This window comes from Meriones unguiculatus, chromosome 3, assembly GCF_030254825.1.
Source record: "Meriones unguiculatus strain TT.TT164.6M chromosome 3, Bangor_MerUng_6.1, whole genome shotgun sequence".
NCBI lineage: Eukaryota > Metazoa > Chordata > Mammalia > Rodentia > Muridae > Meriones > Meriones unguiculatus.
The window spans coordinates 50,511,226-50,535,327 of NC_083351.1; the positions used below are offsets into that span (position 1 = coordinate 50,511,226).

A 24,102-nucleotide genomic window follows, 5' to 3' on the forward strand; every position below is an offset into this window, starting at 1 on the left:
TTAAGACAAATACAAATACATGCTGTCTTCCTCTGTGGCCTGGTAAGGCTGAACCCCTCAGGGGGAGGTGATCAAAGAGCCAACCACTGAGTTCATGTCAGAGACAGCCCCTGTTCTCATTACTAGGGAACCTACTTGGACACTGAGCTGCCATGGGCTACATCTGCTCAGGGGTTCTAGGTTATCTCCATGAATGGTTCTTGGTTAGAGTATAGATGAGACTCATAGCTAAATTCTGGACAGAGTGCAGGGAATCTTATGAAAGAAGGAAGAGATAGAAATACCTGTAGGGAACAGTAGCTCCACAAGGAGAGTAACAGAACCAAAATACCTGGGCCCAGGGGTCTTTTTTGAGACTGATGCTTCCCTAGATCTTAATGATGGCTTTAAGATTAGACAGTTCACATGGGAAACCTCAGTAGAACCAGAGAGCCTTTAAATATTTATTTTCTGAAACTTAGGCTATATATCAAAATAACAAGATAGCCCTTGTGCCATTCTTGCTCTTCTGAGAGAGAGAGAGTTCCATCTTCAGCTTCATAACAATGTTTTACAAAATCCACAGCACAGTCGTGGGGTGCTTTTAGATGAAACACTGACTTTGAAGAAGTATGTTGCCTTGGTAAATCCATCTTGTCCTGAAAAGCTTTGGGTTTGTTTCCCTTGTACTGCTGTGCACTTTTACAGTTTGGAAACATCTAGCCAATTAGTCTCATTTTTTTCTGTGTCTGTGGGTGTTTCCTCCTCTGTTTGTTTTATTTCATATATATTGTTGATTTTTTTTCCCTTTCTCCTCTTCAAGATCGTGTTGTTATTTTAGTGCTTCTGTTTTTCTTTGGCAATACCTTAATGACTGTTTTTGTCTTTGTTCATTTCATTTACTTTTATTTTCTTTAACTCTCTGAGTTTGATAGTCACTTCATTTGCTTTCATTTTTGCTTGTTTAGAAAACAAAAACTGAGAAGTGATTGTTTATTTCTGGGAAGCTTGCTGCTTCTGACATAGAGCAGTCTTTAATAGCTATTCTTTCAAATTTTTTTTTAACCGAGAGTTACTTCAAATAGAATATTTTCCAAACTTATCTATATTTTCAGTGATGTATTTCTTCATTTTTCATTGTTTAGAGTTTAAATTAAATTTATGTAGCATTTTGTGAACGTCTGTGGATCATAGAAAATTTTTGCATCTTTCTTTCAGTGTACAAGCAGATGTATCTGTGTGATGGTTAATCTCCTGCTTCTGTGACAAAATGCCTAAGAACATAAATGTAAAAGAGGGAAGGTTTATGTGGACTCCTTGTTACAGAGGGTTCAGTACACGATTAGCTGGCTTTTTATGTTTAGGCCTCTCTCTCAAAGCAGAAACATTATGGTAGGCTGTCAGGGCAAAAGAATGCTGCTCCCATACGGTCATCAGGAAGCCAAGAGAACCAGTGAAGAAAGTTCGGAAAACGAGAGGTATACCTTTTAAAGATGAGCCCTTAGTGACCCGTTCCCTCCCAGCCCATTCATCTATGCAGTCATCAGAGCTGAGTCCATTGTGCTGGCGGGGGCCACTTGACCGACATGCTTTATGTTCAGCCACGGCGATCTGCCTTCTCCATTGTATCAGTTAAATAACTTAGATTATATAGGTAATTTTTAAATATGGGAGCTGTCTTGGGCTGAGAGGTATTTTGATAATTTTTTTTTCCTTTTAATGTAGTGGAATTTTTGCTTTGTAAATGCTGAATTAGTGTCATGTGATTTTTGGCTCTTTGTAGGCATTAGGCTCTCATAGTATGCAATATCCCTGACCAATATAAAGCCCCCTCTTGAAAAATCTACCTCATGCCTTTACGAGAATTCTTATCTAACTCCTTGTTTGCATTACTTAGAAATAGGCATTTAGGTGTTGATGCAGTCTTTGCTGCTTGCTATTAAGGTTTGTTTTTTTTTTTTGAGTGCAGCTAACTTACTGGTAATGTTCATTACAATTAGAGTGTGCCAGCTGGAACAAATTCACGGTGTTTCTCAAGCTTGACTTCAAATATGGCTACTTCTATGGAAACAACAATTCTTTTGGTTATTTTATTTGCTTGTATGTATTTTTGTCATTTTTGTCTCATGATAAGCACTTTAGATTGGGACTATTATCCCACATTTAACACATGAAAAACTGTGAAATAGCAAAGGGCAGCAACTTTCCTAGGATTGTACACCCTACAGCAACAAGGCAGGATTCAAGCACAGACTCACAGGTGTTATCCTGAGCGAGTTTCTTCCTACAAAAAAAAAAAAGAAAGAAAGCACACAGCCCACTGATGGATGTGGGAAATATTCTTCTCCTTCCTCTGCACATGACAGAAAGTTCAAACTTTTGCTTCATGTTTTTAAAAGCCATCTCCATCCCACAGTGTTTGTGTCAGAGTGGCACTTTTTGGCTGCTGTGATGAATATTTTGGCCAAACAATTATGCTGTATTGTTGTCTAATAATTGCTTCTTTTTAGTCCACTTTTTGCCATAGACAAAGCAGTAGGACTGGAAACACATAAGCACGTAACTGTTGTTGTGTGTGTCTTTAGTTAGGTGATGTTAGGGGGACAAAGCCACATCAGTGAGTTTGAATTTTCTTTTTGAATACTGCTCACCACTGGACTAGAATAAGAGCTCAGGTAGCCACAGGAACACTGCAGGGAACACCGCCATTTTAACTGTGGTGTTGGCTCTAGGCCACAGGACACATGGACTGCTGCCTGGTTTTCCATGGGGAACCGATTGCTGCCCAGTTGAAGCTTTCTTTAGGACAGCATGAGCCTTTGCACTCAGAAGGAATGATTGCTCTCCGGAAGCCACCAATTCTTGGTGTCTTTTGTTTAGAGGAGCAGGCCTCACCAGGACTTATTATACAATTTAATTGTAATAATTAAAATAAAGATAAATGGCCTAAGTGGTAGCTAAGTTTGCTAAATAAAATCTGGGCAGCTCAACCCACTGTTCTTTTGTTTATTGTGACCTTCTATTTTTCTAGGGTGACAGAGAAGCAGAGCTGGGGTTGCCATTTTCTCCTCTGTGTGACAGAAAGTCAACCATGGTTGCTCAGTCACAAGTGGGTAGGTATTTGCCAGCTGCTTGGAAGGGGCATCAGATGACAGATATGTGGTGGATAGGGCAACTGGGCTCAGAGGATTTCCCCTGGGGCTCTGGCTTACTGCTCTCAGCCTCTGGCAGAGTGGAGTCCTGTCATCCTTCTGGACTGTGGATGGTTCTAGGAGAGATTACACAGATATGATCTGGGGTCCCCATTATTCCTCCAAAAAGGAAATGGAGCCTCAACTTCCCAAGAAGATAACCATGAATACCATAGGGAGAAAACCCATTTTGCTTCAGCCCCATCATGCTTCAATACTAGAAGTCACCTCAGCCTTTTCACTTCTTGATGCTTCATCTGCCTGCATTTTGGACTACCCTTCTTTCTGGGATGGGGGTTCTTTTAAGTTGTTTTGGTTTCCTCACTCCTTTTCTTCCATACCCAAAAGAAAGAAAGAGAGAGAGAGAAAGAGAGAGAGAGAAAGAAAGAGAGAAAAGAGAAAAAGTACCATCATAACACACACATTACCAAAACCCTGGAGAGGAAAACAGTGACACATGAAGTAAATGTCATGAGTGAACTCTACTTTAAAAGAGTGTTATCACTAAAAAGAAAATCAATTTAATAAGGAATTGCTGCCTTTTCTACTTGTGCATTTTGGGAGCAGAAATATGGTCTTATGTAATCTAGGCTAGGCACGTATTGGCCATTTAGCCAAAATTAACCTTGAGCCCAGGTCAGCTATGAATTGACTGTATAGCTAAGGATCTTGGTCTCTTGACTTTCCTGCCTTTTGCTCCCAGGTGCTAAGCCCAAAAATGTGTGCCACGACGCCTGGCCTCTGCTGGAACTTTGTGTGATCATTCATTATTTCATTTGTTTCATCATGATATATGTCTTGGATTCCTGTTAGGTACTTGGCTCTGCTAGGAATTAAAATAGATGCTATAAACAAAAACAACAACAAAACTAACTAGACATGGTACTTGCTCTCAAAGATATTATTAAACTACTCTTAGACAGTAGTGAAATGTTAGGAAAACAAAATGCATTAGAGCATTGTGGGTGCTAAGGTTGAGTTCTTAACATTTAACAATGGAATACCAAGACAGTGATTAAGCTATTAGGCCTACGTGATCCACAGAGAATTTATTAAAGGGTCACAGTTGAGCTAGGCAAGTCGTGATAGATAGTGGTACATGTTAGATGTGGATAAAATGACACTACTGATGAGAGATAGAGAAAGCAGAGTGAGTAAAGGTGTTTAATATGGTCAGTGAATTCTCAATAGCTCTAGTATGGCAGAAATAGTGAGTAGGGAATAAGATATATAAAGAGACATTATAGAGAGAATTAGGCAGGGATTTTATATTGGGCCAAGAATAGCACATGCTTATGCATTCCTGTAAGAAATGGGGTCATATCCAAAGAATTCTGTGTGTCATCAAATACTGAAGTTTGAGTTCACAATTAAATTGTAGTGAACTACAAAACAGATTTTGTTACCAGAGTTTCTTTATTGGATGGACAGTTCTTATTTTGTGGATTATATTACCGGATATTTAGCATCCTTCTCTGTTGAGTATCAGCACCATATCACTATCCCCTTAGTAATGTGAAAACTAAAGATTCATTCTTGCACTTCCAGACACCCACTCAGAGGAGTGGGCAGTCTCCCCTGGTTAATATTTAATTTTCTTCCTTGTATAGAGCTATGGATAAGTTACTGCAGTCCCTGTCAGTACCAGTGTATATGTTATTTTTGCTCAGTATGTCACAAATAATCACCTAGGTTTTTTAAATTATTAAGATAATAACTCTAGGCCAACTTTTGCTATCTCCTCAGCATGGCCATCTTAAAGGGTGTCATTTCATTAATGACTCTAACCCAGTTTCAGCCCTTCACTATCAAGTCTTCCCATCTGGTTCTGCCTCCTGTGTCTCACGTCAGCAGCTTGCAGCCTGTCCTCTGCCTTCTTTCATTTCTTCTGCCTGATTGGTGAAGCCTCCTGGAGGAATCCCCCTAGAGCAAAGCCACCTCCTGTCTGCAGTGTGTGTGTCTTTGGTACCCAGTTTACAACAGCTCTGGTTCTTGCTTTCTTCCCTTCTGTTTGAGTAAGATTTTCCCTCCTCATGTTTTCCTCCTCACTGTCTTCCCATGCTTCTTACTGCATGGACTGTAGTAAAGAAAATTTAAATATAAAAATAAAAGTCACAAAGATACTCACAATTCTTCAGGCTAGCCCAGGACTCCTCTGATTCTAAACCCCAGGAGCTTTCTTTCTCGATCTATGGATAACTGGCCTCTCCAAGCTGTTTTTCCCCAAGTCTGAAGCATTAGTACACCTAATCATTGCTCAGACACCTTCTGCATGCTTTCCTACCTCTGAAGCCCCCTCCACCCAGAGTGAATAGCCACATCTTTTTCGCCACCAATTCTTCAGAGCTCAGCTCAATTATCACAACCTCTACACTCCTGTTCACTCGTCTCTATAGGAGCAAATGCCTCCTCTCCATTCTCTTCTATTTTTTTCCTAGGAACCTTCATCTGGGCTTCTCCTTTAACCCTGCAGGAACTCTAAGGGTCATTTTTGTGCCCATTACATCTTACCTATAAATTCCCTGAGGGCTGCTGGATTCCATTATTTATCTTCAACCTTTTACAAAACACACCACAGTGTGTTAAATTATATTTTTTAAGCATTTAATTGAATCACTTATTGAAAAGTTCTAAGGAAATTATATAGGGGAAATGAAACTGTCTCATGACATCCAATAAGAATGAGACCAACTTGCTCTTGGTTGATTTGAAGCTCAAACATAGATATGGTGTTTTCTTTGGTGGTTTGGGTTTTTTGTTTGTTTTAAGGAAAGACTAGTAGGTTTCTAGTAGAAAACCTGGGCTGGTCCCTCAGATAGCATATTGTTATCTTAGCAACTGTTGCTTCTCTATAGGTTTCATTGACTTTATTGTGGAACCCACCTTCACTGTGCTCACCGATATGACCGAAAAGATTGTGAGTCCATTAATCGATGAAAGCTCCCAGACTGGTGGGACAGGCCAGAGGCGCTCAAGGTCAGTAGGAAAGTTTGAGAGCTGAGTGGGGACACAAATCTCTTGTGGAGGGCATTCATGGTATCACAACGATCTGTACGTTTCCTACTTTTTTTTTTTCTGGAGGATTTGGAAATGATGCTCTCTGTGCTCTCTAAGCTGGCCCATAACTGGTGGTACAAGGCCAGAGTGGGATGCCCCCACTGTCTGCAGATTTTGCTTCCTGTAGCACTGACTGCTACACTGCTCCTGCTGTGCACCGGCAGCCCTTGTTCCTGGTTCTTCAGACAAACACGTTTTTGATCAGAGTTGTTGCAAGAAATGAGGCTGAAGTTCATTTCTAAACTCAGGAAGAAAGTGGAGCACAGATTATATATATATATATATATATATATATATATATATATATATATATATATAAAATTGCCTCAAACTTAAGTTTTTTTCAGGTGCTATGGGTCACAGCATAAAGCATAAGAACATCAGAATAGAACAGGAAAAGTTCATGCTCTATAGCCGGTGTTCAGGCTTAAAATCCTGACCCCACTGCTTATTAACCAGCAGAGTCTCTGACAAGTCAGCTCAGCGCCCTACTTTCATTCCCTGTGGCTGTGCTAAAACACTGACAAAAGCAACTATAAGGGAGAGTTTATTTAGTTTATAATTCCCAATTATGGTCTTTCATTGTAGGAGAGGCAAGGCAGGAACCTGAAGCTACCTGCCATATCCATACTCAAGAGCAAAGAGACTCAATGCATGGATATTTATATCCAGTTCCCCTTCTTCTCTTTTATACAGCCCAGGACCTAAGCCCATGGAAGTCCCAAAATGGGCTCCATCTTTCCACATCAATTAATGTAGTCAAAATAATCGCCCACATACATGTCTACAGATAAGCAAACTGATGAACTTGACATAGATAATTTCTCATTGAGACTCTTTTCCCAGGTGATTTTAGATGTGCAATTGAACTAACTAAGGATGCTTAAGATGAATGAATCTATATCGATGATGCTAAAAATGAGGAGTGAAGCCCTTGGTAATTCCACATACCATCTTAGCTGTTCAGGCACTGGCTAAACTGAACTCTAATGATTCTTCACCATCATTCAGTGGATCTGGTTCATTACAGTACCTATTATAGCTATTTAGGAATATGCAATACTTTATCAGAAGACTGTTACCTTCTGATACATGCAACATATCCCATTTAAAATTAGATCGTTGGTTTGGTTTGGTCATCCACCATCTCTAAGAAGCAAAAGGAAATCATTACATTTTCTGAGCTTGAGAAACTGAAATTAGAGAAATTCTAAAGGCAAATAAAATGGCTCAGTGTGTTTAAGCATGATGATCCAAGTTTGATCCTCAGGATCCACATGGTCAAAAAAGAAAAATTTCCTGGATATTGTCCTGTGACTTACGCATGTCTGCCCTGGCACGTGCATGCACACACACACACACACACACACACACACACACACACACACACACACAATTAGAAGGATCTTGAGTCCAGGAGGAGGGAAGGACTAGAAAAAAAGGATCAGTTTGCTGACTAGCTTGGAAAAGAGAGCAGTGTGATGGGAGGTAGATTCATCCTGAAGGGAATAAAAGTCCAAGTTTAAATTTATTCATTTCAAAGTACAGAACAAACAAATGCCAGGGGATCCTAGTTACCAGACAAGAGAATGCCAAGTCAACACAGAAGGAAGTAAGGAATGCTGGGACACATGAACACACAGTGTTGGTATTTTTTTTTATCCCTGCCAAAGCTTAAAATTTTATACCATCCTATATGTGAAACAGAATCTCCATGAACCCCAGGGCCAAGGAGTTTCATGATGGCAACTCAGGAAATACTACCCAGTCTTCTGTGGCCTTTCTCACTGTTTGCATGCTGCAGACACTGACACTAACTCTCATCTTTGGTGTGATTTCTTCTGTTTTCCAGTTTGAACAGCATCAACTCATCAGATGCAAAGCGATCAGGTGTCAAGAGCTCTGGCTCAGAAGGAAGTGCTCCCATCAACAACTCCGTCATCCCTGTTGACTATAAGAGTTTTAAAGCCACTTGGACTGAAGTGGTGCACATCAATCGGGAGCGGTGGCGGGCCAAGGTCCCCAAAGGTAATGTGCTCTTCAGGAAGATTGTGCTGATATTATCCAGGCAAATCCAGTATTCACTTGAAGGCAAGTGGTTACCTGCTGGGATTCATGGGCCTTTTAGGTATAGCACATTGCTCCAGGGACTGGGGCGCTGGATGCTGGGTACTGGTACTCCTATGTGACAGTTCTCATTCTCTCAAACACTGGCTGTATGGCAGAATATGGCTGACCTCCAAGCCAATCCTTCCTGTGCCTTTGTGCAACACAGCTAAACCTCTTTGCCCAGTGTGGACTTCTACAGGGGCTGGGGTTACTACTACCTGGTCTCTGCTAGGCTACCTTGTTTTACCCTTCATGCCAGCTGCCACAACATAAAACCTTTCTGCTCTTATTCACATTGGTAAAGCTCTGTCAACTGCTACTGCCTGTTGTGTTAAAATAAAAGGAGCTTCCTGCCATATTCATGGTTTTCCTCCACTCATTGCTCCAACCATGGAACTGATTGTTGTTGTTGTTGTGTTGGTGGTGGTTTGTTTTTTTGAGAGGTGATAATAGCTTATAAGTAAACTGAAATTTCCTGAAGCAAATCTCATCAAAGTCAGACCAGAAAAGTTGTGACTCCAGCTATTATGTTCAGAAAATATAAAAATTCATGGCTTAGTTCAAATATCCGTGTTTGCTTTCATTACTGAGCATGATTGGCACACATGACATGATCAAACTATTTAGGTGGAGAGGCACATGCACACAGGCAGCCTGAGGCTGCTATGAATAATGTGAATCTGTGATGCCAGATCTCAGGTTTCAAAGATGTGATGTGGCTCTTGACATTCAGTGATGGGGCTTACTGGCAGTGGGCTTTGCAGAGGTGAGCCTTCAATAGCAGTCAGTGTCTGTTGGTACCTGTTGTATGCTTTCCATTTTCTAGATTCCATGCCCAGTGCCAAAGGATGTCATGGATATCCCCATCCGCTGGGTTCATAGGAAGGGGCTCTTATGTTAGAGCTTGATACAATGGGTAAGAAAGAACTCAGTCAAGACCTTGTACTTATTATCAACATCCCTGAGCCCCAAACCCTCAGAGCAGCCAAGGTTCTTGAGACTTTGTCCTTAAACAGCACTTGCACTGTTATACTGCCTGTGTCAACATATACAGAAAGAGGGTACGAGGGTCAATATTTGGGTGTATTTTCTGTTGCTATAACAAAATATTTGATACTCACTAGTTTACAAAGAATCAAGAGACTGATGTTGGTACCTAGTCTGCTTGCTTCCTGGCAGAAGGCAAACCTGTGAAGAGACAGAGCCAGTGTACAAACTTGAATCTCTATGGAGGCCCTACCCTCAGGATCTGGCCTAGTCCTCATTATGCCCCAAAGTTCCCACTTCCAATCAGCATTTAAATTTGGGATTGAGGTTTCAGTGTATGAAAGCTAGGGGACAACTCTAAGTCCTAACATTAGAGCTGCAGGTTCTGTGCCCTCCCGCCCCCCCGCCCCCCCCCCCCCCGTAGCTGGATTATTTCAAAGACCAGACACTTGCCATCAAAATCTTGCAAAAACAAAACATTGCAGGTAAGGCAAGGGGGTTAGATTTATGGGCTCTTGGGGCATAATGAAAGCATTATCATTTGGGGACAGATGTTGTACCCTGAGCTATGGAAGGAGCCAACACCTGTTCTATATTTTAATTGTAAGCATTCAGGGTCTATTCAAATACTTCAAGCATTTAAATCCTCCGTGTTGGCAGGTTACTGCACCGTTGGAAGAACACTATACCATGATCATTACACTTGAACATCCAGTTTGTGACAACACACAATTTAAAGAGGTCATTCAAAATCATTTGTTTGCAATTATCTTCATTACTGAAATTACCTTCTGAACTATTCACCTGGGGAAACATTAGATGGCTTCTTTTCCAAAGAATAACTGTTCCTTTCAAAAGGATAGATAAACACCTCATCATTTTGAACTTCACTAGCTTTGCAGGTAGAGATACAGAAACTATTTTAAGCAGCATGAAGGGACTTGTCCCTAACTGTGCTTGGGGCCTTTGGGAAGACTTCCAGTGGGTAGTATTTGAAGGACACTGGGATTTGCTGAAGGATGTTAAAAATAGGAACAGGAGGGGCAGAGAAGATAACCCACATGGTAAGAAACTTTCCTGGTAGTATTTGTAATCCCAGTGGTGGGAGGGCAGAGACTGTTTACTTGGGCTCACTGCCAGCCAGCCTAGCCCACATGAACATCAGTGAGATACCCTGTCTTGGGGTAGGGGTGGATAGTACTTAAGGAAATTACACACATATACAAACACACATAGATGCATACACACATATAAAAGAAAAAAGATAATGTGCACACTAAAGCAAAAGGAACAAGTATTGTTATAAACAAAAATGAAAATCCTAACCATTCTATTTTACCAATAAAGATGCAGGAGTCAGATGCTGGGGTGAAAACCTGCTAGTTCAGAGAGGCAGAGAAATCACCTAGTTGACCTTCCTTCTCAGCTCAGGTCCAGATGGAAAACAAAAACAAAAACAAAAACAAACACCTCACTAGCTCAACTGACAGCCCAGGAAGAAAAGGCCAAAAAAACCCAAGGCCAAAGGCTTGCTAGCTCAAAGTCCAAAGAGATTAAGCTAATGCTAAAGCTTAAGCTAAAAGCTCTTTCTTCTTTTCCACACTGTATTAAATTCCCCTCAACTCAAAGTCCCCCCTACTCTTTAATCTCTGCCAGCTGGTTTCTTGCTCCACATCTTGACCAAGGGTTAACTTTTTTAAATCCTGTGTACAGAAGCTCTTGGATTAAAGTTGTGTGCCAGGGCTGTGTGAACCACACTATAATCACCTGCTTACAATAAAAAGTTCTTAGATTAAAGGTGTGTGAGAGGGCTCAACCACACAAAACAAAAAAACAGGGTTTTTCAGTTTACAGTTTCTGGGTTCGCAATAGGATTAAATATCCTACAACAAACAAGCTTCAGCCCCTACGTTATAGATACTTAGGGTCATGTAGCTTAGCTATGGGGACCACATTTAGTTAGCAGAGAAATGGAAATCTGAATCTCCACTTGCTTGGTTTCATTCTGGGAGGTTCTTTGAGACTCTGTTCTGGACACAGTCATGTACATTTCAGGGTTAGTACCAAGAACTGAAGAATACACGGAAAAGTACTCGGAGCAAAGCTGGCCCAGTTTGTGCTTGGTAAGAGGTAGCTGCTATTTAAATACACTAGAGAGGAAGGTTGGCTGCGTGTGACAGCGTTAAAACACTGGTTGTGATAGTGTCATTCAAGTGAGCTCACCCTTTCAGTCTCAAAGTGGTGCTGTTCATGGACCAACTAATATGAAGGAGAAATCTGGTTTTCAGTTACATTGGTAATGGTCAATTTGAATAAATAATCTCAAGATGTTCTTATTACTGATTTTTTCCTTTCCAAAAGGACTCTAATTTTGAGACAAGCTCCCTTCCAGGGACATGTGTACACATATTGTTAGGGAATGGGATAAAGTTTAGGTTACGTTATCCAACCTTACAAAGTTATGTGGACCAGAACCAACAAATTATTAGGAAAGAGTTAATTTGTATTTTGAATAGTTTTTCTTCTAGGTCAAGTATCATTTTCACTCTAAAATTTATGGTACAAAATTTGATAATTTTAGTCTGTATTTATATTTATTAATTTATACACTGTATTTAGTACTTTTTACACATTGATTGCCTGCTAATGGAATAATAAGTTTAGACAGCAAATGCTGAACTTTTTAAAATATATGTGCAGAAGGAAACAAAATCATTTCACCCTATCCAAATGTCAATAACCCTTGCCGATACTCTGAACCAACCTAGTTTTGCTCAGCTGCATAAAGATACAGTAAACTTTGCTCCACAAGTCAGGTTTATAATGCAGTGCCACCTACAGTCTACTGCTTTTTTCCTGCTGTGTACTTCCTGTCCTGTTGCTGGATATTCTGATGTAATGTTGTCCCCAGATACTGTATCTCATACAATGATTGTGCTATTGAGTGTTAGGGTACCAGGCCATTGCTGCATTTCATATTTTTATAAATGTGAAAGTTTAAAAGACTGCATAGGATTCTTCTGTCAACAGGATAAGAACTTTAAAATATTTTCACACCAAATTCCCCTCTGGCTCTTTTTAAAAACCATGTTTTTTTTTTTTTTTTCCCTCAGATACAAGAACAATAAAACTGTCTATTTCTCTCTACTATCATTTCCCGTTAAGATATCTACATTCTTATTGATGATTCATAATGATTTTATATATAATTACAAATGATATTTTTACATAATGATTTCTTAAATATAATTTTTTATTTATTACAGTTTATTCACTTTGTATCCCAGCTGTAGGCCCCACCCTTGTCCCTTGCCAATCCTGCCCTCCCTTCCTCCCTCATCTCTTCCCATGCCCCTTCCCCAGAACACTGATAGGGGAAGTCCTCCTCCCCTTCCCTCTGAACCTAGCCTATCAGGTCTCATCATGACTGTCTTTCATTGTCTTCCTCTGTGGCCTGGTAAGGCTGTCCCCCCACTCAGGGTGAGGTTATCAAAGAGCCAGCTACTGAGTTCATGTCAGAAACAGTTCCTGTTCTTTTTACTAGGGAGCCCACTTGGAGACTGAGTTGCCACGGGCTACATTTGTGCTGGGGTTCTAGGTTATCTCCATGAATGGTACTTGTTTGGAGTATCAGTCTCAGAAAAAGACCCCTGGGCCCAGATATTTTGGCTCTGTTGTTCTTGTGAAGCCCCAGACTCTTCCAGATCTTTCTATCTCTCCCTTCTTTCATAAGATTCCCTGCACTCTGCCCAAATTTTGGCTATGAGTCTCAGCATCTGCTTTAATACCCTGCTGGGTAGAGTCTTTCAGAGACCTCCTGTCTTGTTCTTTGTTTGCACCTTCTGATGTCTATCCCAAGGTTCTCCTTCTTGCTTAGCTTCTTTAGGTGTACAGATTTTAATATGCTATATGTCTAATATTCACTTATAAGTGAGTATATACCGTGTGTGTGTGTGTTTCTTTCTGCTTCTGGGATACCTCACTCAGGATGACCTTTTCTAGTTCCCACCATTTGCCTGGAAATTTCATTATTTCCTTGTTGAGTAGTATTCCATTGTGTAAATGTACCACAATTTCTGTATCCATTCTTCAGTTGAGAGACATCTGGGTTGTTTCCAGATTCTGGCTATTACAAATAAAGCTGCTACGAACATGGTTGAGCTAATGGTTTTTACATATAGATAGTACTTTAGTTGTCAAAGTATCCTGCAGTTTCTACCCAGTTCCTGTTTGTCATGTGCCATTTACTTTAGTGAGTCTCTGGTTATACCACCTACGTCTACTCTCCCATACGCTTGCTTTAAGTTTCTTTATGGGACAGTGAGTCCCAATAAACACGATAATATATCATACACAATATATAGTGAAAACCTCTGCACTTGTTGGGGAATTCATTTTTGTTTGCTTATTATCACTTGGCTTTTGTTGAATACTATGAAGTTTCCAGCCTAGTGATTGGAAAAGCTGTGTTGTTTCCCTTTCAGTTTAACTTTGTGCATTTTTCTTTAACTACTGGATTTATTTTTGTACTTGCGTGTTCTGACCGTGTATATGTCTTGCACCATGTGCATGCCTGGTGCTCTCAAGGATCTAAAGAGAGAGCCTGGTCCCCTCGAAATGATTCCTGAATGGAGTTAGGGGTGAGGGTAGGCCAACACATGTTCTTCTGTGAGAGCAGCAAGTGCTTTTAACCACCGAATCAAGTCTCCAGGCCAGAACATTATTTTAAAATAATTACCTAAGTTTTTTATCTTCAACATCCATTACAATTTGAACAATTATACTTTCACTATGTATTACTGACATATTTTCTCGGTTTTGGATTTTTAATATTGATTGAAATTTTCTCTCAGCTGCTAGAAGAACACCTTCTGAGCTCTTAGGCATGCTCTCAGTGACCTCCTTGTTTCTGTATGGAGTGGAATTGACATATATATATATATATATATATATATATATATATGCTTATGTTGACTAGTTAGATTCCTATTTCCTACCTCTTGTAGATGTAATTTAGTCTTATGTATGTTTGCTATTGTCTAGCTTTAGTATTATCCCTTTGTGTAGTCTGGTTGATGACACTTGCACAAGCAAGAGAGGCAGAAGGTGATTGGACAAGCCAAAGAGAATTGTGGGATCATGGCTAGAGTTTACTAGAAGGTTGTTGCAAAGAAGGGACTCATACTGTGAGCTAGGATCATATCTGATTTGATCATAATGTAATAAGAACTGCTGTTTGTTAATTTAAAATAACTTTTTCATGTCAGCTGCACTTGAGCAAAAACAGATTTGCCTTCCAAATGTTTCCTCCCCTTCTTCTCAGTTGTTTTTCTATGTCTCCCATAGAAAATTGGTCTGACTCAGTTGTCAAATGAGTTTTTCTTTCTAAGATAATATTTTATGGTCTTTCATAGTAAACTAAAGTTTAACAGCTTCAGATTTTATTTAAATTATTTTCAGCTTGGAGATATTTTGAGTGTTGGAAGTTTGCCTTGTATTCAGTAAGGATTCTGTGAAGGTAGCCATAGCTAATCTTCCCTGATAGCACATTCTATATATGAATGACTCTGCCTCTTCTTGCTTCTATTTCCCTCTGTACAATAAAAACAGTCATCTTTTTTAACATAACAAAATAAAATCTAATAAGATAAAATAAAAGCTATCACATTGGGGTTGGACAAGACAAACAAAAAAGAAGGACAGGAGCCCGAGTAAAGGTACAAGCATCAGAGAACTACCCATTCTTACATTCAGGAATCCCATAAAATTAATAAAGTAGGAGCCATAATATAGACAAAAGGACCTGGAAAAGACTGTTGTAGGCAAAGTATTTGCCTACAGTCTCTGTGAGTGTGTATAAACTTTGTTCATGTTGAGTTAGAGAGAATTGTTTTCTTCGTGTCCTCTATGCCCTCTGGCTCTTACACTCTTTCTGGCTCCTCCTGAGCCTTGAGGGAAGGGATTTGATGGAGCCATCCCATTTAGGGCTTCATGTTCCAAGGTCTCTCACTCTGCGTGATACCTGGCTGTGGTTCCCACCACAGTAGGAAGCTTCTCTAATGATGGCTGAGAAAGGCACTGATAGCAGGAGGAAAAAACAGTAACTTTTTATTTATCTGTATTATAAGTCAAGGAAGCTAATGTTTGCCAAATATTCCTTTTGGAATTGGACCAGAGACTCTGCATACATTGGTGTTCTATCAGGCTAAGGTGTTGGGTTATATTGGTAGTTCATGTAAATTGTATGCATGAACAACATCTCAGGGCTTCATCAAAACCTCAGGAGCACATGTGTTCTATATACTATGCCAAGCATAGTATATAGTGGTGAACATGACATTTGGCCCTATCCTCAAAGCACCTAAAGGTATAAGGAAACAGGAATGAATGTTCCAGGACTGCCCTATGCTTGGCAACCATGGTTTAAAGGGTATTCTTTCACTTTTTAGTGTACATTTCTGTGGAAGTCAAAACACACATTATACTACATGTGGTTATGATTGTTCTATATAAAGAAATACTTTTATACCTTTTCATTGTAAATTGTAAAACAGCTTATTGAAGAGACAGACCAACACACTAAATGGCAAATACTTAGACTTCACAGCAGAACTTCCTAGTACTTGCTGTGTGCCAAAGGTCCTGAGGGAAGATGTGAGATAGCCTATCCTTATCCCTCTCCTTTTAGAATCTGATTTAATTTATTTGAGATGAGTCCAGGTCATTGATTTGGATGAAAGAATGAATGGGTTAGAGATGGATGGATGCTGGATCAATGAAATGATGGATAAAAATGTCATACTATATTAAAAAAAAGAGAAGTGGTATAAATGAATGCAAGGCCTGGAAAGTAAAAATAAAGCCAGGCACCATGAACATCCATAACATACAAATCATAGAGTTATGTGAACCTAACAACTGGGCCTGTCCAAGACCTCAAATTCTTTAACAGCTAACACAAAAGAAAATATCATATAATAAACATTTATTAGGTTAAAGCAATCATACTACATGAAAATGTTCAAAGAACCAGACTAACCCAAGGGGGAAGACAGAGAGCCTCTGGTAATGAGAGGTAAGACGTTTATCACTTATCTAGAGAAAAATACAATCATGCTTTTTGCAGAGGAAGCTAAAGATATATCTTTAGAATGAGCTCCATATGGAGAGTCCCTTCCAGGGGATTTGGCTATGTTAGGGGGCTTTAATATATATATAATATATATAACATATATAATATATGTATTTTTTCTCTTCACTCCAGACCTATTATTTGCCCTCCATCCTCTCTTATGTGATCTGTACTTGTCCTTGGTTATTCCATTTTTACTATGACAAATCTCCTTTTGGGGACCAGTTTGACATCCATGAACACAACAAACATGTTTCTCTTGTGGCATTTATATGTTTAGTTTCTTCCATACTAAAGTTTCTACAGGATTTCATTTCTTGGTCTGCTTCCCATCACTCAGGATTTGGTCAAATGCTGTTTTCTCAAGAAAGCCTTCTCCACTCCACTGTCTAAAGCCACTTCCTGCCTTGTGCTGACTATGTTTCATCTTTTCCTGTCTCTTTGTATTCAATTACTACAGTATTCTTTCAATGCTCAAAATCATCTCAGCCATTTGCTTACTTCATTATAACCATTTTCATGCTTCTGTCATGCTTGTTGCCAGATCCTCGGCATCAAGTTTGGAGTTTTCTCTTAGTTTGGGGAGAGATAACCTACCCCTTCCTAGTTTTAACTTCATAAACTCTGCCTTGAGTTTGTATTCTTCTAGTGATGGTTATTTGCTCTGACTTTTTGTCCATTGCCACTTGTCAATGTAAATGTTCTGGGTTCCAAGCAAACTTCATCAAATGACGGTATTTGTCTCTTTGCCTTGATTACAATGTGACGATAACATGGGGTGACAAGGAAATCTTAAGGTGAATGGAAACAAACTTTGAAGACTTCTGACCATAGTAACTGGCATCAGGACATACTCGCTAAAGATTAACAGCAGTGAGAACAGCAGTGTGCATGTCATCCCTGTTACGTTGCCATGATTATGTTGTCTGGTACCCTCCTCTAACTCAGTACTTTTACAAGTGTCCTATCTTATTGATATTCTAAACACACATGTAAATCTGACTTGAATTAACCAAGAAAATAACATGTTCAATAAACCCCCTACACCATTTCAGTGGACTGGTTCCCATGAACATCATTGTTGTTGGTTATTTTTCCAAACAGGCAGTTTTGCTAACAGTGGACCTTTCTTTCTCTTTCTCTGTCTTCTCTCATTGCTGTGGATACAGAGGAGAAAGCCAAGAAGGAAGCTGAAGAGAAGGCCCGCCTGGCTGCTGAGGAAAAGCAGAAGGAATTGGAGGCCAAAGGCCAAGCTGAACAAGGCACAGCCAGCAAAGCTGAGAAAAAGACATCAGGAGAAGCAAAGAGTCAAGTCAATGGAACGCGTACAAACAAGGGTGACAACCCTCGTGGAAAGAACCCCAAAGGTGACAAGGCAGGAGAAAAGCAGCAGAATGGTGAGAAGGGCTGCCTGGAAAAGGCTCTCTTTGGGGTGATAATGATGTGGCAAATTGAAACTGGTGTTACTTTCCCTTTGCTGGCAGCTAACATGGCTCCCCATTGCTCTAGAGATAGACTCAGGATCCTGTCCTATGGCCACCAGCTTAGCTTACCTTTCTTTCTGAAAGAGCACACACTTTTCTGATCTTTCCCTGATGCCCTGGTGATATAAATTTCTATTAACAGGTTTAGCACAGCCTGAGTTGCTAAATGCTAAAATGAGTATTGAAAAGTCAACCTTCCCAAATACATATTCCACCATTTTTAACCAGGCCAGGCTCCAGGCAGCAGGAGGCCTGTTCCCATGTTGTGTATCTATGTATTGACATGGGCCTAACCACAGACATTAAATGATCAAGTCAGCCTGGGTTGGCTGTAGATGAAGGGTTCCTGGGATACAGATTTCCAGTTCTAAAATCAAATAGTCCAGGTGAACTGAGGGCAAGAAGCCACCATCATTTTCAGGCAACTGGTGAGTTCTTATATTCAATGAAGTGGACATTTATTAACAACTTTATGTCAACTCTGTATTAGGTCCAGAGGCTCTGTATTAGGAGTGGGAAGGCTATGGGACATCTGTCATGTTATGGTGATGTAGACATGCTCAAATGTAATTCTAAAGGAATGTGCACATCATGCAGAGATGAGGGAGAGGAAAGCAGCAGACAAAATGCCCAAGACTCCTACATTAAGGAAGAGATGGTTGTTGGCCGTTGAGGTAGTGAAATGAGGAAAGTAGTTGAGATGCCTTCAGAAGAAGGTGGTTTCTGGTTTCTCAAAGTTTTAGTTTGTGGGTCCGGTGGGAGAGAAGCTTCTCAGCCAAGGAGGCTAAGATAGTGTCAAGGCATGGAATCAGTTCCTTTGTTTACAGATAGACAGAAAGTAGAGTTTACAAATGTCACGCTATGACTGGAGAAGAAGACAACTTTGCAAACAGATATGGATTCAAGTCACAACTCTTCTCCCTTCTTGGAGACTTTAAACTGTATAACCTTTCTATCTCTGTGTAAACTATATTCAAGCCTGTTCAGCCTCCTCTGAGATTTCAGTAATAATCATGGTTGCCAAGATAGTAAGAGGCTCTGAATCAAAATATAAGTTTGAGGGTGCCTGAAAAACACCCAAAGTTGAGTTCTGGCCTCCATAGGAATGTACATACATGTGCTTCCATGTACCTACCTGCATATACATGTATACACAGGTACACATACAGATTCTAATATAAACATAGTTTCATGTTACAGATGAAAAATTGAAACTCAAAAATTAAAAGACTTAAAAAAATCACCAAATAGAGATCCTTGGCTTTGGGAATCCACATTCTCTGTTCCATAGCCAGCTCTTGCTTACTACCTGTCACTCCCAGTGCTACTAGAAAGAGGTGGAGATGAGGGGAATGCAGAGCCCTGTCTGCTGTCCAGAAGACAGGGATGGTACACACTTTCTGTAATGGGTCAGATGGTAAATCTTTGGACTTCACAGACCATGAGGAGTGTGAAGATTCAAAGTTCATCTGAGGAAGATGAATTGTGGAAAACTGCCAAGGACTAATTTAACCATAGGACTTGAGATGCTCAGTCAATCTCTAACATTCTTAAAAGTTGGGCTCCTTCATAGGAATCTGAGGAACTCTTTTTGGTTCACTGGTGATTCAAAGGATAATAATCATGTCTTCCACTTAAACCAGTCCTGAACAGACCCAAACATCCCTTCTTAGTCCTTCCAGCCATTCTGTCTCTCTCATTTCAGAATTAAGAGTAAAGGCAAACCTTACAAGTTAGTTGATTCCTAATTTATTTAACTAGTTTAGCTTAATTCATTTAATTATATTAGTCAAATTAAATGTATATACTCTATAGAATATATAACCAAAAATACCCTCAAATTATCCTAGTATTTCTTCCTAGATCTATAAACAAAAGGCCTTTAAAGTGAAAATGGCAATAGAGAGCCATTAGTGTGAGCCAACAGAGAGCCAACAGTGTGAGTGTCTCAGGGAGCCTTCAGAGATCATATTCTAGACCTGGGCCTCTGGAATCAGGGCCATATACATGGCCTGTTATTGCTTCACTGGTTATGATAATACACATCTGGGGTCAGGCCAGAAGCATGTCTGGAATGTGTGCTGGTGGCAGTTCACTCTGTGTGACACAGATGGACTGGCTAGCATTTACCCTTATGGCTACGTTGCTGCCAAGGAACGCCTTAATGTGAGGTTGGTTAGTCTCTGACTTGAAGGAGGCATCTGTGGTGCATTCCTCCACTCTCCACTGTGGCTCCTTCACAAGGGGGTTGTTATAAGATTTCAATGCATATGTACCAAGTACTTTGCCACCTCTCCTCACTGCACTTATTGCTATGATCTTCTTGCTTCTGTGACTTCACAGTATTTGAGTCATAAAGTATTCCTGGCTGAATGCAGGCAAAAAAGAAAGGCTCCATTAGTAAAACTAGTAAGGAAAATATCAGAAACCTGGAAATAAGGCTGGTGCAAAGCATCCCTCCTGATCAGTGTTGCTCCTCTTACCAACAGATCCGCAACGGTGACTATCCCCAACGAGGGAAATCTCCTTGTTCTGTTAGTAGTATTGCCTATGACCACATAAGCAATATTTCTAAGAAACTTTTCTCAGCCACACCCATTCAACAATGTTGTTACAAAATAAAAATTGCCACAGACAATATGTAGATATGGGTATGTCATTTCTACATACTGGCGAGGTGCCAGTAAAATGTCACTGGCTCTACAGTGGCTGACCACATTGGCCCAAAACTTCCTGACCCGTGGTTTTGGAGAATGCGATTGTGTTTAAAATATTTACTTGGTACTTGATTCGTAAATCTATTTTCTAAGTAAGAGATTTTGGCTTATATAGATTGCCTGAAGAGCCTGTGCCTTATTCTTTGGTTACGAGCAAACATGTTTTAACACATTTCTAAAGTACTCATAAATACCCTCTTCCTTGGATGTTCTTAAAATTATCTTGTTTCTCTCATTCCCTCATCAGTGAGTTATATATGCTCTTTACGTATGTTTGCTCACATTTGTGAGAGTAGTATTTTTAACCTTGGAAATGATATTTTGACAACCTCATTAATAGAACAGCTCTGTGGTAGGATCATGAGCACGGCCTTCCAGCAATATACCACGTGCCCCATTTAGCACTTAGATGGCTCAGGTGCAGGTGCATTCTTATCCCCATTCTGCAGATAAGAAACTAAAACATAGCTGTTAGCTAACATAGTTAGCTAGCTGTTAATTAGTAGAACGTACCTCTGTTCCAGGTTTTCCCTCACTTCACAGCTTAACAGCTAAACCGAGTATTTTAATTTTAATTTCTGACTGTCATCCAATTTTCAGAACCTATCACCTGGCTACAAAAGATACTGAAACCAGGGTGCAGAGTCCCTCACACCTCTCTGCTGCACTGTGTCTCATCCTGGCAGATTCTAAGTGTTTCTGCCTCCCCAGCTGCACACATTCAGTTTGTCATGCTTACTGCTTTCAGGTGACTTGAAAGATGGTAAAAATAAGGCAGACAAGAAGGATCACTCCAACACCGGAAATGAGTCAAAGAAAACAGATGGTAAGAGTGTCATTCGCATCACGATTGCCGTAGAGTGTGCAACTACTGCAAACTTGTTAGCATTGTGCCAGGAGGGAAGCGGTTCTGTTAATTTCTGCTCACGTTCTACCCTGGATGCGACCTCATTGCAGTTAAAGAGCCCTATCATCTCTCTGTAGTAAGTTACAAATCCCCACTGGGTCTTTTGCTCTCCAGCATACTTTCTCATCACACACATTTTCTGTATGCCTCCTCTTCCTGCCTAACAGTCTTTATTGCAAACTTCATAAAAACTTGGCCCTAGAACTGATGATTGTCATTTAGTGGAGTAACACTGCTAATATATGAGCTTGGAACCATTGATCGTGCTGCATAAGTAGGACACATTTAATGTTTCAGTTTTCAAATTTTTTAAAGCTTGAATAAGTTATTACTTTTGGTAAAAATAAACAGGAAAATCTGTACAGCATTGGGTTGGGAATCACAATGCACTTTTCTTAGACTCCAGTTTTCACTATCAAGAACAAGTGCCAAAGACAGTGACAACGCAGGATAGAATATAATGAGCCTGCAGTGTCATGAATAGGTCTGCAGCACAATGTACATCATGAATGAGTTTGTGGTGTAGAGTGGCTTCACAAATGAATGGGCCTGCACTGTCATGGATGGGCCTTCAGTGTTAGGAATAAACCTACAATACAAGGCATTTCATCAATGGGCCTGCACTGTCATGAATGGGCCTGTTATGTGAGGCATTTCATGGGTACAGCTTTAACTTTCAGAAACCGCTTTCCACTCATCTGAAAGCTGGGGGTTGTAATTACATTACCTTTCCCACTTGGATCTACTAGATGGACACATTTACCTTCACCTGTTATACAAACTTTATTGTTTTGCTTGTAACATAGTATCTGTTCTGATCATCCTTTCATATATAGACAAGATATTCAGATAAAGGAAGTGGTTTTTGTGAAGGGTGCCATATTTTCTTTGCATTTTATCTCTCTAATGACATCCTATTTGATGATAAGCTGTTTCCTGAATAGTTTGAAAGAATGTCTTTGAAGAACAAATGCTGAGTAATCAAATTGAGGAATAGGAAGAAATATTGAGTGCAATAATTTAAATACCTATTAAAAAGAGTTAGGAATGGATTTGACTTTGTACTTTGTATACTTACATAAAGTCTCAAACAGTTGGGCTGGAGAGATGGCTCAGTGGTTAAAAGCTGACTCTGGTTCAACTCCCACCATCCACATGGCAGCTCACAACTGTCTATAACTCCAGTTCCTCAAACCAATGCACATGAAATAAAGTTAAAAAAACTCAAACAATAAACAAAAATATATTTTGAAAAAGAGATAAAAAGAAGTTTAAGGTCATCCTTGGGTTTAGGACTAACCTGAGCTATATAAGACACAGTCTCAAAAAATAAATGGAGGCTGGTGGAATGGTTAAGCAATTAAGACCACTTTGGTCTTGCAGAGGACCAGGATTTGATTTCCAGCATACATATGTTGGCTCACCATTCAGGTCCTAGGTATAAGACACCTTCTTCTGGCATTTCCAAGTCCTGCATGCATGTGGAGTACACATATATGTAGGCATACATACATACATATAAAATAATAAAAATAAATATAAAGGTTGGGGAGGGAGTCAACCCCTTTTGCTATAACCACAATGACAACTGTCGTTACTTTTATATGTGAAATTGGTTTTTAAACTGCTCCTTTTTTAAAGCAATCAGAAAATTCATTCCAGCTGTCTTATTATATAATACCTAGGGAACTCATACCTCTAACTTCTCACCAACTTTCTCATGCAAACATAAAAGTACTTGCTTAATGAGTGAGCCTTCTTTGAATAATTGTGCCTAAGAAGTGAATTATGCAGAAATAAAGTACAATTCAAAATGGTGACTTCGCAGCTAAACTCTCTATAAGAAAGATTGCTCGAATACTAGAGGCCTTTTTTTCCCCTGTGGAGGAATAGTGTCTCCTGTAAACACAACACTCAGACACATGCCCAGCCCTACAATTAACAGCTGACCATGCTTCCCATCTGAGTTTCTTCAGCAAGTTCCTAGAATCAAATCAAGCCCCTAAATTTTAATATGGGAATTTGAACTGCATAGGTATCATCATCATCATCATCATCATCATAATTATCATCAATATCATTGCTGAGGATCAAACCCAGGGCCTGTACATTCTAGCGAAGAGTTCTAGCAGTGAGCTGCTTCCCAATCCCCATTTTACTTGTGTTTAAATAACTGGCAGGATGCCATTACAAGTATATTGTGGGTTAAATTTCATCATTTTTATAAAGCCTTCTTATTTTAACTGTGCTCCTAAACTGAATTATTCCTAAGTATTTAAAATAATTGAATTGGTTGGCACAGTGATTAATTTGATCTGATGTCACACAGCATTGCCTGCAGTAAATAATGACAAGCCCTACCATCTGTCCCTGACATCCAACTTTAACACCAAGCAGCGAGAGCCTCAAGAGGGACTCAGTATGCTCTTGTGCTTGTAAGCTTGTAGAAAAACAGGCTGAGTAGCTGTGTTTCATGTTCTTCATCCCTGCTTTGGAATTAGCAAGACTGAGAGCATTAAGTTTCAGAGATTTGATGCTA

General features: G+C 39.8%; 1 protein-coding gene across 6 annotated transcripts in view; it reads left to right on the forward strand.

Annotated features, from left to right (window-relative positions):
* Window positions 1-24,102, forward strand: part of Pde1c (phosphodiesterase 1C) — a 530,439-nt gene that overhangs the window by 457,930 nt on the left and 48,407 nt on the right. For 5 of the 6 annotated variants that reach the window (XR_009590708.1, XM_060379957.1, XM_060379959.1 and 2 more), the window contains 5 exons: window positions 3,011-3,092; window positions 6,026-6,146; window positions 8,080-8,255; window positions 17,625-17,852; window positions 21,405-21,482. Coding sequence is in view for 5 of the 6 variants with exons in the window: in XM_060379957.1 (XP_060235940.1) it covers window positions 3,011-3,092; window positions 6,026-6,146; window positions 8,080-8,255; window positions 17,625-17,852; window positions 21,405-21,482 (685 nt within the window). In the remaining variant the exon portion in view is untranslated. The remainder of the gene's footprint in view (window positions 1-3,010; window positions 3,093-6,025; window positions 6,147-8,079; window positions 8,256-17,624; window positions 17,853-21,404; window positions 21,483-24,102) is intronic. The other variant, XM_060379960.1, reaches the window with a different exon arrangement.